This window comes from Clupea harengus, chromosome 5, assembly GCF_900700415.2.
Source record: "Clupea harengus chromosome 5, Ch_v2.0.2, whole genome shotgun sequence".
NCBI classification, from domain to species: Eukaryota; Metazoa; Chordata; class Actinopteri; order Clupeiformes; family Clupeidae; genus Clupea; species Clupea harengus.
This window is the reverse complement of record NC_045156.1, coordinates 2,306,116-2,320,287: the sequence shown is the minus strand read 5'-3', so window position 1 is coordinate 2,320,287 and position 14,172 is coordinate 2,306,116. Positions and strand designations below refer to the sequence as shown.

At 42.5% G+C, this 14,172-nt stretch overlaps 2 protein-coding genes across 8 annotated transcripts; both read left to right on the top strand.

The window, feature by feature from the left end:
• The first annotated feature begins 32 nt into the window (after positions 1-32).
• prr13 (proline rich 13) lies at positions 33-2,210 on the top strand. The gene is made up of 4 exons (XM_012827885.3): positions 33-149; positions 487-549; positions 725-1,152; positions 1,698-2,210. Exons 2-4 carry the CDS (start codon positions 534-536, stop codon positions 1,743-1,745), a joined length of 492 nt encoding a protein of 163 aa, XP_012683339.1. The 5' UTR covers positions 33-149; positions 487-533; the 3' UTR covers positions 1,746-2,210.
• A 1,590-nt stretch (positions 2,211-3,800) lies between these two features.
• Positions 3,801-13,987, top strand: pcbp2 (poly(rC) binding protein 2). 7 transcript variants are annotated; one of them, XM_031567282.1, is made up of 13 exons: positions 3,801-3,967; positions 5,043-5,178; positions 5,388-5,411; positions 5,500-5,532; positions 5,690-5,806; positions 6,052-6,183; positions 6,639-6,767; positions 6,998-7,075; positions 7,776-7,817; positions 8,988-9,060; positions 10,236-10,288; positions 10,566-10,735; positions 12,560-13,987. In XM_031567282.1, the coding sequence occupies exons 2-13, from the start codon at positions 5,110-5,112 to the stop codon at positions 12,594-12,596; spliced, it is 957 nt and encodes a 318-aa protein (XP_031423142.1). In that variant the 5' UTR covers positions 3,801-3,967; positions 5,043-5,109; the 3' UTR covers positions 12,597-13,987. The 7 variants fall into 7 exon arrangements, with proteins under 7 accessions (XP_031423142.1, XP_031423138.1, XP_031423140.1 ...); XM_031567278.1 differs by having other exon boundaries at positions 8,961-9,060; XM_031567280.1 differs by having other exon boundaries at positions 7,776-7,826.
• The last annotated feature ends 185 nt before the right edge of the window (positions 13,988-14,172 follow it).

Below are 14,172 nucleotides of genomic sequence, written 5' to 3'. Positions count from 1 at the left end.
TTGTGTTTTTTATTTATTTTTTATTTTAAATGATCCTCGTCCTTGTGCATGGTCATCGTGAACATACCTTTTTGTCAGGCTTGCGTTTTATTCCCAAGATCGGTATCCGGAAGCACCACAAGGCTGGAATTTTTCTCTCGAGTACCAAGGTAGGCTGTAGCTGAAAGTGATATGTCTATGTTGTTTAACTTGTGAGTGTTTTGTTCCAGTGTTTCAGAAGAAAAAGACGAATTGCGCGGTTGATATCTTAACTTGGACTACACCAGTTTGAACCTTAGTGATAAGAAGATGCTGTACAGGCTACTTTCTCTTAATTTGTTCGCGAGTTCTGTGTTGCAGTTTATTGGATTTCGCTAATGTTTTTAAGTTAAAAGAAAGAATGTGTTGACTCCATATCGTTATACATAACGTAGTCGAGCATTTTATGTGAAATGGCTATTCTACCTAAAACGGATGATTTGACTCGGTTGTCCTTGAATGTTCTAGGAAACAATTCTTAAACATTCTGTCACTCATCAGTGGATCAACTCGCAATGTGGCCTAACCAAGGTAATGTGGTTTCAGCAGTTGCTAACAAGAATACAATATTTCCTGTATGTATCTGTAATTAAATGCTGCACTGCCTCAGTAAGTTGATAGGGTTGTTACTAAACCTGATAATTTTAGTGAGATAGGAATAGAAAACACTATTTGAAGTGTGACATCGCATTTATTGCCATTTCAGGTCCTCCAATGGGTCCACCCAACCCAAGTTTTCCTCCTCCAGCCTATCCTGGAGTTCCAAATCCAGCATACCCCCCTGGTTACAATCCAGCATATCCACCTGGTATGAACCCAGCTGTACCTCCTGGGCTGGGTCCTCCTGGGGCCCCAGGACAACCCTATTTCCCCACTGGTCCTGCACCCCCACCCTATCCAGGGGCCCCACCCCCTCATGTCCCACACGGTGGAGTCTACCCAGGCCCTCACTATGGCCCTCCTCATGGTCCTCATCCACATCCTGGGGGTTTCAACCCTCTGGCTGGGGGTTTAGCAGGAGGTGTAGCAGGGGCAGGAATGGCCTTGACGGGACACAAGGTGCACAAGAAAATGAAAAAGATGAAGAAAGGAAAGAAGGCACACAAGGCTCATAAAAACATGAAGCATGGAAAGGTGAGAGGTGGGGCTGTGTGGACTTTGAATAAGGGTGTTGTTGTATATACTGATATGACTCATGTCATATGCAGCCCGATGTATGGTCTGAGCTGAGACTTGTTGTTGATCAGTATAACAACAGATCGTAAATGTAGTTTTTTTGGCATTTCAATGACACCTGGGGTTTCCTTGTTTGTTATGGAACAAACTGATGTGACCTTAATATCATTTCCTGACATTTAGCTAATACCTATCATTGCTATAATACTCTGTGGATAAGTCTGCAGTTCTTTCATTAAAAATGGTAAATGTTCATACTCCTAGTTAACAATTCAAGAGAGTTAATTGCAAGTTGTCATGTTCATGACTTTAGTCATTTTGGTATATGCTGTGTTTTGCATAATAAATGTGTATTGATTGAGGAAGAACCAAGTCTGAAGGAGCAGGATCAGCAAGTTAGATACCGTATGCTCATTTCAGCCAGAATCACACTTTGAAGTCTGATTTTTTCCATTCTATGAACTCATGATTTAATTAATGACATACATTTCCTCTGTCCACAGCATTCTTCAAGCAGCAGTAGTAGTAGCAGCAGCAGCGACTCAGACTAAAGTTACTAGAGTCCACCAAATCACTGACAACATGATCTGCCCTGTAACAAGTGACATACAGCAAATGATAGCTTGGTTTACTGACCTTTGTCTTATACAGCTTGTTTTAATAATTTTCACTCTAAACTATATTATTACTAAGCCATTAATCTATTGTGTCATATAGGTTGATTGGTTTGTAAAGCAATTTACTGTATTGTTTAATTATCACATACTAAAGAAAATTTGATTATCCTCAAAGTCAGTAATGTAAAGCACCTGGTCTGAAACTTCTGGTTTTATGTTTCTCTGTCAAAGAACTAGATTAACCACCTTTAACCACATGGGAGATATATCGGTTTTCATAGTAAACTGTGTGACACAACTACTGGACAATGCTGTTGAGGATTAATGTATGTACTGCATTCTTACAAGTGTTACAACAACAAATGTTTATGGTAAATTATACGAAACTGATCATCTAAATTCTGGTATGGTTCTTATCTTGTCTCGCTGTGGAAATAGTGACACTGTGAAGGTTAGAAAGTGCCTTATCATTAAGGTGTGTAGACCTTAATTTATGCAATGGTTAAAAAAAATCCTTTATCACTGACGAAGCACTTTGTGTTATATCTGAATGACAAAAAGAGAAGTGAAGCTTAATCTATGGCATTGTCTGAAACAAAGCAGGGGATGCATGGACACAGCCAAGTTACATCAAGACCTATGCAATATGCAATGTTGTTTTATTGAGACAAATTAGCTCTTTTGCCAGTACACTGTTTGAGTCCAAGTCCTCCAGTGACTACCAATGTGTTTGCAATATAGTATTGTTTAACACAATTGACACACAATGTAGATAAATTGATCTTATCCCTTCAATGATCAATCCTTTCAAATATCCCTTCAGTTAAGGTACACTGTTGCCGAGTTGCTTCACACATATCACATATTAAACATTCTTGTAAAGATTCAGAGAGAAGAGGAATGCTAATAGGGTTATTCAAACTTGTAATCTTTTATTTTATGGAAAGCATATTTTTCCTATGTATTTAAATGTAATTAAATAATTTCTGATTTAACTAAACATAACATAAAGGGAAGGTTTGACTGTAAATTGGGTGATGCTCTCAAAACATACATATTTCATAATATATTATAAATGATTAAATTGTCGAAACTACAAGGTTACGTTTACGTGTCTACTATATATTGCTGCTCTCTGTATTGTTCAACTAGAATCATTTTCAAAGAATCGTTAAAGGTGCATTGCTTCTGGGTCATGAAATTGGCAATTCAGTTATAATAAAAGTCCTTTTTTAAATACTGGAAAGGAAAGAGCCTGTACATCGACAGACCAAATGTCAGAGGGACAAGAACAGGTATGGCACATTACATATGCTGTTTGTTTTGTAACATAAATTGTTACAAAATGTTTTTACTACCTTACATAAACCACATAAACAAAATATGTTAAACAGTGCTTATTTGAACTAAAGTGTAAACGGTATTAATTATTTGTTTTTGTGTATACTTACATCGTTTTCTTTGCCCAAAACTTTAAAAATGATGTTACACACAGAATAACTATTAACAACTATTAACTTTATAGGCTAGTTTTCGCTTTACTTAATGTTTGTATAGGCTGCACATCATATGCCAAAGGTAGCTCCATATTCTTCAAAAGGCCTAGCATGGGGCAGATGCATTTACAGCAGTGCTTACCTGTGATCCTCTTTTTTCTAATAACTGTTAACAAACTCTATGGACTGTCCTTTTAAGCATACATTAATGTTATCCGTTAAGTTATAGACATCATATTCACCACGTAGGCCCGGTGAACATTACTGGGTTCTCCACTTTTCCATTTTTTCTTCATTATACTGAATGGGGTATTTTGAACAATGTATTTAACGAATTCATAATTCATTATAAGTACTTTAACCTGCATCAAGCTCGGTGTTGGCTTTATTTTGACGAAGACCGGAATTCTTATCGAGCTTTCTGAAAAAACGGATGTTTCTGCGTTTATGGGGGAGGGACGGGTGGAAAGGTGAAAGTTCAGAGGTGAGAGATTTGTTGTCTTTGTGTAAAAGAGTGGAGCTCGATCTCACACTATCACTCTTCCCTCTTCCCCGAATCCTTTTAAAACTCTCCCCCTGGGTTTATACCCCCCCGAACCTCTCCCCTTCTACCCTTACAACCCCACCCTCCCCCTGAACACATCTCAAGACACGGATCAGGTAAGAATACTAAAGTCAAAATATAATTTAAAATAGCCTTGAGAATCTAAATGAGGTGTAACGCGCGCTGTGGCTAACTAGCTAATGTTAGCTTAGTTTCTACTGTGAGGCTAGGTGTAAATTTGCTAGGCCGCATGAGCACGCAGCTTGGTGAATTGTTAGCTGACTAGCATGCCGCCAGCGAATTCGTTTAAATCTCTTGTATCGTTTAGCTCACAGTAATTGTTGAAACCTGATGTATTTTGCCCTTTCAATTAATTCGGGACGGTCTAGAACTGGTCAAATACGCATCTAGCTGTTCAATTTTACGTTTCTAAAATTAGCAGTGGTAGCCAACGTGCACACTCAACGTCGGCTAGCTAATGTTGGCTAGTCTGCTAAATGGATCATGCTAATCGCCCGGTCGTAAATCCACCTCAAGACACTAGTTAGCCAGCTATGTTATTGTCGTAGTTTGCTGGTTCCGTTTGTGGAAGGAGGTCTTTAAATCTATGTTTAAGAACCCTATGGAATCGGATCATATGCGCATATTTTGCCATTTTCCGTTTGAAGGTTGTTTTAATTCTCAAATGGGTTAGCCGTTAGCTAATGATATCGCAATGAAACTAAGACCGCTAACGTTAGCCGTTGCTTTACAGTTAACATTGGCTAGCCAGCGTTAGGTAGCTAGCCTGAAACTGCAACATCAACCATGTTTAAAATGTTGGTAGAAAAAAATGCTGCGTGGATAGGAAAACCCAACTTCTGATTACTGTGTGAATTAGTATTTATGGCGTATGGGTGATCATTTTACAAATCTGATCTTTATGTTAATCTGTATGAGCCGAGACCAGTGCAATGGTAGTTTATAGCTATGTCTTCACAATCCGAATGGTTTTTTGCCAATGCTGTATGACCACCCGTAGCTAATTGATGGGGCTTTATCCCTTGTGACCAGCTTAATGTATCTGACCAAACTAATCCAAGCTTTGCAGCCATAACTTTGCCCTGACCATTCTTTCAATGTTTGATGTTGCCATCAGTTTAAACCTGTTCCCACAATTCTCAGAATGCCATGTCCTCTTCTCTTCTTCAGATCCATCTTTGTGACCAAAGACCCCCAAACTTTTGTCTTGCCAGCTTCTCTCCCAAACATTGTAGTTATGGACTCCGGTGTAATCGAAGGAGGACTCAATGTCACCCTGACCATCAGGCTTCTCATGCATGGCAAGGTCAGTCCTCTTGTTTTGGATGATTAGGTCAGATACACTTTATCTAAGTTGCTACAGTGTTTGTAGTACAACATTTATACCAGTAATATAGATCGGGGTAACTCTTTGTGCTATGTGTTTCACGAGAGGGTCTATGTATATGGCATTGGAAGAATGAAGATGTGACAATAAAGCCAATGCCTAACAACTTTCTGTTTTGTGTTTAACAGGAAGTGGGAAGCATCATTGGAAAGGTATGCTAGGATTTTCCTCCTTAGATTTTAATGTGACTTTTGAGATTATATGGTGCCCTAACATTATTTCCTCTTTCTCCTCACACAGAAAGGTGAATCTGTTAAGAAAATGAGAGAGGAGGTGAGTTTCTTTCAGTTGCAGCATGAACTAAGAAGCTTCTATGTTTTATCTTGACGAACAAGCTGCTTTGTTCTTGATGCTGGTGACGACCTGTGTTCAGGATTCTTTTGGCTTCAGACAGCCCTCAATCTAAGATTTTTTTGTTTGTTACTTGCAGAGTGGAGCCCGTATCAACATCTCAGAGGGGAACTGTCCAGAGAGAATCATAACCCTGGCTGGTCCTACCACCGCCATCTTCAAAGCATTCTCCATGATCATTGACAAATTGGAGGAGGTAGGACCCCCCACGACACACACACATGAACACTCTGCAGTACTCACAGCAAAACTTTGCACAGCCTGCAAAATGTTTGTTCTTGGAAAGATATACTGTAAGCTGTGCGCTATTCATAGATCGAGGCCCATCAGCATTACTGGAAATACTAGTTAAAAGAACCCATACAATTTTTACACACTTCTCTATCCTGTCATATGTATCCTTTGTGGTGGCCGTTTCTTACGGTTGTCTTCCCTCTACAGGACATAAGCAGCTCCATGACCAACAGCACAGCCACCAGCAAGCCCCCTGTGACCCTGCGCATCGTGGTGCCTGCCAGTCAGTGTGGCTCGCTCATTGGGAAAGGAGGCTGCAAGATCAAGGAGATTCGAGAGGTTGGATACCGCCAAGTTTCTAAATTATGCAGCGCCCCCGCTTTTAAAAGGGGAACACTTCACTGCACATCGATAGATTGGCTGCTGGCATGAAGTGGTGCTGACACTGCGTGCGTTGTGTGGGCTTATTGGGTGGATACCCCTTGAGGGCTTGTTCAGTCTCATGACAGAACTGAGTAAGACAGGTTTCACTTGCATGAATTGTTCAGAGCTAACTTGTAGCTTAGACTTGAATAGGTTAGGCCTAATTATGTCAAAGATTGTAAATATGAAGTAATTGTTAATGGTGATGAGCAGCTAATATTTCCCCTGGGTTAGTCTTCTACTCGTACCACTGGAGCATTTTATAACCTATTGAGGGTTTTCTATGGTCCTGATGCAGTATGTGAAGAATTCCCCTTGTGTGTATGCATCTCACGGTCAGCACTAATCTTTTGTCTCTCTCTCTCTGCCAGTCCACAGGAGCCCAGGTTCAGGTGGCAGGTGACATGCTCCCCAACTCCACGGAGCGTGCCATCACCATTGCCGGCACCCCCCAGTCCATCATCGAGTGTGTCAAGCAGATCTGTGTGGTGATGCTGGAGGTAGATGTCAACCCCCAGTCCACACACACGCTCCCTTTATCCCCCACCATTCTTTCATCTATTTCTATCTGCACCTGGCCGTGAATTATTTGTATTTGTCAGAACGTAGAGTATCCCGTATTGACAAGTTCAAAAGGCTAATGACACGCATGTTGTTATTGTGATGTCTTATTTAATGTCTTAATCTGACCCGGTTCTCATCCTTTTGTCTGTGTTTGTGTGCACACGAGCAGTCTCCTCCAAAGGGAGTGACCATCCCGTACAGACCCAAACCCTCAGGATCCCCTGTGATCTTCGCTGGAGGACAGGTAACCACCCCCATCCTAACACATCAGGCCACTGTAAAGCCACTTTTCTTCCCTAAGTGTTTTTGACGACTTCTGAAAAGCCCAAGATCTCGGAGGGAGTGAGCTGAAATCAAAAGTCACGGAAATTAGAATTAAATGTATCCCTCTTCTCACACCTTTCCTCTCCATTAGGTTAAATGAATGTGTCTCTCTCTGTTTTTTCATTTATTTTTTTAACTCTTTCTGTCCTTTTGAAATGGTTTGTCTTGTGTTTCTGATACTGTGAGCTCTTGTCACTGGAGCAGCCTGCCTGCCTGCCTGCCTCTCCACCCACCATTGTGTTCCTGCTGAATGAATTGAATCGCTGGAGACAAAGGCTCAGCTGTTAGCCATTTGGGCCGAGCTGGGCCTGTGCAGGGGAGAAAATGTGTTATTATCTGCTCAGTGTGGTCTTTACTCTTCAAGCCTCTGTGCAGCTCACCTCCTCACTCCTTGGTCACGTGGAGATTTGACAAGACGTGCACTTTTTGCTTTCCTTTTCAGCTTTTATTTATTTGTATTACTATTATTTATTTATCTTTATTTACTATGTGTTTGGGAATGTTCAAATGTTTGAGGTGGTTTTGTGTTTGTGTGTGCCCTCTGCTCACTCTTAAGGGTGTCTCAGTCATGAGTGTGCCGTGATGGCAGCGCCCCCATGAACGTTGTGTTCTCGTTTCAGGCGTATGCAGTTCAAGGACAGCACGCGATTCCCCAGCCAGATGTAAGTGAGGTAGAACCCCACACCACCCGCACCACCCCTCCCCACTTCCAACTCCTCCCAGTTCCTCATCCCACCCAGAACCCCACCACCTTGCCGTCCTGTCTCCTTATACCCACCCCCCCGAGTCTGGAGTGCTTTCACCCGCACTCCAGCACTCACCTTTGTGAGGGCTCATGTGTTCTCTCAATCTTCTGCTGCCTCCAACCAGTGTCCTTTGCAACTTCTCCATGGCAGCTCTCGTAGGTGAACCTGAAAGGCATCACTGACCTGTTTTCTGATGAATTGTTAATCATTTTTCAAACTCTAATCACTGTAGTTAACAGAGCTGGCTAAATACCAAACAGCTGGCAGTCAGGCATCTTACTAGCTTGCTAGCTAGTTTCTTGGTCAAACATAATGCCTTCATCAGTTTGTGGTGTGTGGACCTCAATCCCATGCCAGTTCTCTCTTAGCTAGCAATCTGCTAGCATGTGTTGACCTGGTCAGATCTGGTTATTGTGGTGGCCTCTGAGACCTCTTGGTGTAAGTGGCTCAGGACCAGGTTTGGAAGCAGTTTAAGACAAAAACAATTGATGTTGTAGTATTTGTCCAGATTCTCCACCCCCTTCACTGCTGTCTCTGTCCCTTTCTTTCTCTCGCTGTCTCGCTTTTTTGTTTTGGTTTCGTCTGCTCACTGGCCTATCTTGTTTGCATGCTCTGCTAGATCTGTCATTTTCAGCCAAAGTGGATTAGGAAATAAAATACTGTATGCCACAAATGAGCACTCCTCAGTGTTGTGTGTAATGCAGCTCTTAGATGATCATTTTGGGTTTAAATTCCATTGCGTTCTGTTCATCCCATCAGCCACCATTGAAAAGCAGTAAGTACATTGGTCTCTTTATTGTGACTGGTTTGTACATTCATAGTCTCTCATAAGTAAAAGAACAACAGTTTCTCGTTTGACACCTGTCGCCTCCAAAAACACGTGCACATCACTGTGTTCATGTCTGAGAACTGAAGAGGAGGGGAAAAAAAAAAAGAAGGCATTAAGTGAGCCAACGTTGTGGACAGCTCTGTTTACTGACCGCTCTCTCTATCTATCTCTTTTCCTTTCCATTCTTTGCCCTGCTTCTCTCCCTTGCCCCCTCTCTCTTGCTCTCACAGTCTTCCTCTGCCTCTATCTCTCCCCAGCTCACGAAGCTCCACCAGCTAGCCATGCAGCAGAGCCCCTTCCCTCTGGCCCCCAGCAACCAAGGCTTCACTGGTAAGGCCCTCGGAGGAATCCCACACACCACTTGTCTTTGTGCTTGGAGACCTTGTTCCCCGATTTCTATCAGTGTGAAATTTGCCAATTAGCCTTCTCCTTTTCTGGTTCTATACTTTTGATGGTGGATCACACTTAACATTTATGTCTTCCAGTAAGAGTGCATTTGTCTCTTGTGGTTTCCATTGCCAAGTGTGTTCCTTTCGACACGAGTACCATGGTTTCCAAGCTATTAATCGCATTGTATATAAACCGCCTTACAGTATTTTATGATTTTTATAAAACAAACCTTTGTATTGAGCGCACCATGTATTAACCACAATTTATTGGATGTTGTCATACCATGTAGTTGTGGTGTGAGTGCTACCAGCCATTTAGCCATTAAGTGCTATGGTGTGTGAATGGACGCTAAACGTTTAAGTCTAATTGATAAATTGATCCCCTGGTGACCTAGCACCATGAACGAGAAACTTCTGACAAGCTTGCAGTGGGAATTGCAACCGTTAAAGTAACGTGTTTGCGAATTTGCAAACATTACATTGATATCAGAGTAGGCCTTTGCTCTGTTGTCTCATTATTTCTCTCAGGATTGTTGTTTATTGTCTTTGTGAAGCCATTTAACATCACCTGCAAGTGGTGCCTGTGCAGCTTCATATTCACGAGTCCATATTTACACATATTACCATGAGTTAATCGCACACTAGCAACTGCCAACTGTTAAGATGGTTCCCTAAGCACAAGGCCGTTAGGATGGTTAAAAAGCTATAATGGTTTGAAACCCTCTGGGTGCCTGTCCAGCTTCATATGAACACAAGTTCATATTCATTTCATATTAAAATGAGTTCATATTTCACACGCTTGCAGCTATGAACTGTTAAGATGATCCCCTAGAGATGGCTAGGATGGTTCATGAGGCCTCACACCTCTTGTGGAATAAGCGCTCCATAGCATCCCGTTAAACACAGTCTGGTAGGAATGCTGACACCCCTTACTTTCTCATTATGGAAGACTGAGTGTGAATAAAAATGTGATGCTGTCTTAACCAAGGAACAGCATCCATTCCCCCCCTGTACCATCACTGTTTTCTTCAAAGGTGTAGATTGTAGACAAAATGGAGAGCTTCTGTCTGTTCAACCTCCCCTCTTTGTTGAGTTACAATCTTCTCCCCTTCACAGGGATGGATGCTTCTGCCCAAACTGGTTCCCACGAGATGACCATTCCAAATGATGTAAGTGCTAAGTTCAGGGTGACCACATCCTTTCCACTCTGTGTCTGGTTTATTACCAGCCATCTTCTCATGCATTTGTGTGCCTATTACCTCTGGGATGCATAGTGATAATCTCTTCCACTTGAATTTCTGCTCTGCTGTTAGTGGTGTATCACATTCACAGGTGTGGTCATTAACAGCTTGGAACATTGTGGCATTTTAAAATCGTACTTTGTTCTGAGTGTCTGCATCTCATGCTGTTTGTGTCTCGCTCCTTGTCTGTTTTGTCTCCGTTCAGTTGATCGGGTGCATCATCGGCCGTCAGGGTGCCAAGATCAATGAGATCAGGCAGATGTCTGGGGCTCAGATCAAGATCGCCAACCCGGTGGAGGGCTCCACAGATCGGCAGGTCACCATCACTGGCTCCCCCGCCAGCATCAGCTTGGCCGAGTACCTCATCAACGCCAGGTGACTACACACAGCCTCAAATAAGGGCGCACGCACGCACTCAATATGGATGACTCTCTGATCCAAACTGTGCTGTTTACTATATGTTCCTCTCCTGTCAAAGCAGTCGATTCACCCTCCCTTTCTGCCCATGGTCATGGTAAATGTCTGTATGACGGCCCCAGCTTGACCACCCTCTGCCTTACTGGCCTGTAGTGGTGTTCTGTGGCAGTAAGGCTGAGCTGTCCTGTGCTCTCTAGGTGTCCATTGAGTCTCATATCCCTTGTGTGTGTCAGTTTGTGGTGCTGTCCCCCACCTGTCTCCTCCTGCCCCCTTTCCCCATCCTCTCTGCCCTTCCCTGTAACCCACTCTGTTCCCACTCTGTGTCCCTCTCTTTTCTTCTCTCTCCTGTTGTCCCTCTCTTTCTCTTTCTACAGCGTAGAGTCCTCTAAACCTCCCTCCTCCTCCTCTTCCTCTTCCTCCTCTTCCTCGAACCCTGAGCAGGCCCTCAGCACGAGCCTCTGCCCTCTCTCCTCTGCCACTACTGCTACTACTACTACCACCTCTCCTGCCGCTACTACTGCTGTTACCTCCTCCTCTTCTTCCTCTTCTTCCTCCTCTTCTTCCACTTCCTCCTGTGTGGTGCCCCCCTCAGCCTCCATCTCTCTGTCCTCCTTGTTGGCACCTGGCCCCACCTCTTCCTCGTCCTGCTCCTCTTCCTCCTCCCCCTCCCCGTTTCCCGGTTCCCCCGCCTGTGTCTCCAGTCTGCTCAGCCTCAAGCCCCTCCCCCTCCTGGCCCTCCATGTTGTCAGTGGGACGGCCTCGGCTAGCCCCGCCGCCGCCACCGAGCCCAAGATGGCTTCCGAGCTGTGCTCCAAGTCCAAGAAGCGGCGGCTGTCCCCCTATTAGGCCCCAAGTAGAAGCCCCCAGAACAGGCTTATCAGCACCTGCACTGCTGTAGGCATGGCTGTGCCAGTAATGCTTTCTCACCTGGTGTAAAAATAGCAAGAAGGACATGTAAATGTTCAATTCTGGCCTTCAGTTTTAGGCTTTGATTGCTCTGTATTTGGATTATTGATCTTTCGCTATCTCTCTCTCTCTCTCTCTGTATCTCCTCTTCCGTGAGAGGGAAGGACATTTGAGTCCATGGTCTTTATAAGGAATTTTATTAACTCACTTTTTCCTGATAATTTCTAACTTGCCCCTCTTGGGTTGTCTCTTGGCTGTGAGCTCAGGTAGCCCTTTACCATGTGTGCTTTAGAGATGACCTCTGTACTCCTAAAGAGCAGTGGGTGTGAAGCTGTGTGTAGACCAAACATGGGGGTTTTGTGTGCTGTAAACGCTCAACCCTTCTGTCCTGCTTCTGTGACGCCCAACAGTGTGCTGATTTGACAAAGGGATGCACATCAGGATTCTCTCTCCCCGTTTCGTTCATTTCCTTGGTTGCAGTGCAGTTGATCCCTCTGTGAAATGTTCATCCCTAAGAGGTCCAGTTTTGTCACAGGAGACCCATTCAGTTTCCCAGACCAGCCTTCCCCTCATCTGCCCCACTAGAATTGACTTGTTTGGCTGGATGAGAAGAAGCTTATTTGCCCAAATTGACAAAATTGTTTTTTCCAGTTGGGCATATGTTAAATCGTTAGCATATAGCCTATCCCAAGTGGAAATGCCCGAGAGAGGTTAAGGTTGCATTGTGACTTATCCTGAGAGCGGTCATGATCAGGACTTGCAGTGTGTGTGTTGTTATTTCTCCGTGTTTATTATTTTAGTTTGATCTTCTTTGCATATTTTGAAGCATACTGTGGCTTATTCTGTTCCAATCTCTCCCAATGTCTCCCACTCTAGGCTCTCCTCTGAGGCTACAGGACTGGCGACCAACTGATTTTGTTTTTTGACACTGCATCTCCGCACTCACCCCACTTCTTTTTACCATCAGCATCTCGTAGAAAAACACCGGTCAATGCGACCCTTCAGTATTTCCCAGAATTCCCGTCTCACTCTCCCCTTCTGTTCCAGTCATGGCCATATTCGACATGCTTTTTATTTATAAATATTTCTTTTTTTTTTTTTTCTTTTTTTTTTTCGTTTAATTTTTTCCACTCAAATTTGGTTTTTAAAATCCCTTCGGGTCCAGTGGAGAAAGTTTTAATGATTTATTGTTATTATTGTTATTATTATTATTATATTAGAGTATTTTTTTTTTTTTTTCCATTTTGTTTTAATGAAAGAATCGAGAGGAAAAAGACATGCTCTCCCTGTCTTTGTTCGCCATCACAAGAGTAGAGGTGGAAAAATCTGAATAGGCATAGGTTTAGTTTCTGTAAAGTCGGATTTTTTTCTTCAAAACGTAAAAAAGAGGCAAAAAAAGGAAAAATAAAAAAAAAATCTCAAAAAATATGTATAGATTGTTTTTATTTTCTGCCTGTTCTGTTTTCAGTTTTTTCTTTTTTCTTTTTTTTTTCTCCCCGTTACCCTTTTTTACCCATCCCTTCTACCACTGTTCCTCTAACCCTCACCTGTCCGGATTTGGCATTATACACTCACACACTTGCATCATGATAAACTAAAAATGCTCGAATTCAGGGGGATATATTTTATCCACCATATTAGAGGGCCCTATTTATTTATAGAAGTCTGGCCCTGTACTGCTGCTGGGACTTTTGTTGTTTATTTGGGGTATAGCGAATGATCTTAACACCTACCAGTGGCTACTGCACTCATACATATCATTTAAACTGTGTACTCTTTGTCACCTTTAAACGAAAATAGACTTTTTTCTGTCTCATTCCTATTTTTCCACCTTCCCTTTTGCACTTGTTTCTGATTTCTGAGGAAGATTTGTGCTCTGGGGTTTGGGAGGGAGGGGGAGGCAGGCTGAGGGTAAGGCTCAGAAGCAGTGCTTTCCTTTTTTTGTTTTGTAAAGACTGATACTACTAAAACCGAGTTGGAATATTTGTTTTAAAATGGAGGAAATATTTTTTTTAACTACCAAAGGGGATTGACTCCTGGAAATATTGACAGGTCTTGTGTATAAATGTGATACGGCTAAAGAACAGGATTGCTAAACTGAATTTAGATGAAGTACAGTAAGGGTATAAGTTAACACTACTTTTCCTGCTCTTTGCTTTGTTTTGCTCGAGTCGAAATTTTATTTTTATTATTTGCAGGAAAGAATTTACTACTTTGTGCACATTCTCAAAAAGACTGTAGACCTGGGTGCCACAAAATTGTTGGAAGACAATTAAACAGATGTGAAATGCTTCAACTACAAAATGGTTTTTGAGATGTCTTTATTAACACCATCACTTCTCTACAATGCACCTTGCATTGTCTGACTATATTGTATACGATAAGTAGCAAGTTAAATAATACTTATGCACTGCTGTATTGTAAAAAGCCAAATTGAACAGCAGCTCCATTGTCAATCTGGTATTTGGAGGATGTGGTCTTGTTTTGAA

Bases quoted from the DNA above. Each gene is read 5' to 3' on its own strand.
- prr13 (XM_012827885.3), top strand. The intron at 1,153-1,697 runs GTGAGAGGTGGG...CTCTGTCCACAG, and splicing joins AAAACATGAAGCATGGAAAG to CATTCTTCAAGCAGCAGTAG.
- pcbp2 (XM_031567278.1), top strand. From the start codon at position 5,110: ATGGACTCCGGTGTAATCGAAGGAGGACTCAATGTCACCCTGACCATC. The intron at 7,818-8,960 runs GTAAGTGAGGTA...TTGCTCTCACAG, and splicing joins ACGCGATTCCCCAGCCAGAT to TCTTCCTCTGCCTCTATCTC. The intron at 10,736-12,559 runs GTGACTACACAC...CTCCCACTCTAG, and splicing joins GAGTACCTCATCAACGCCAG to GCTCTCCTCTGAGGCTACAG.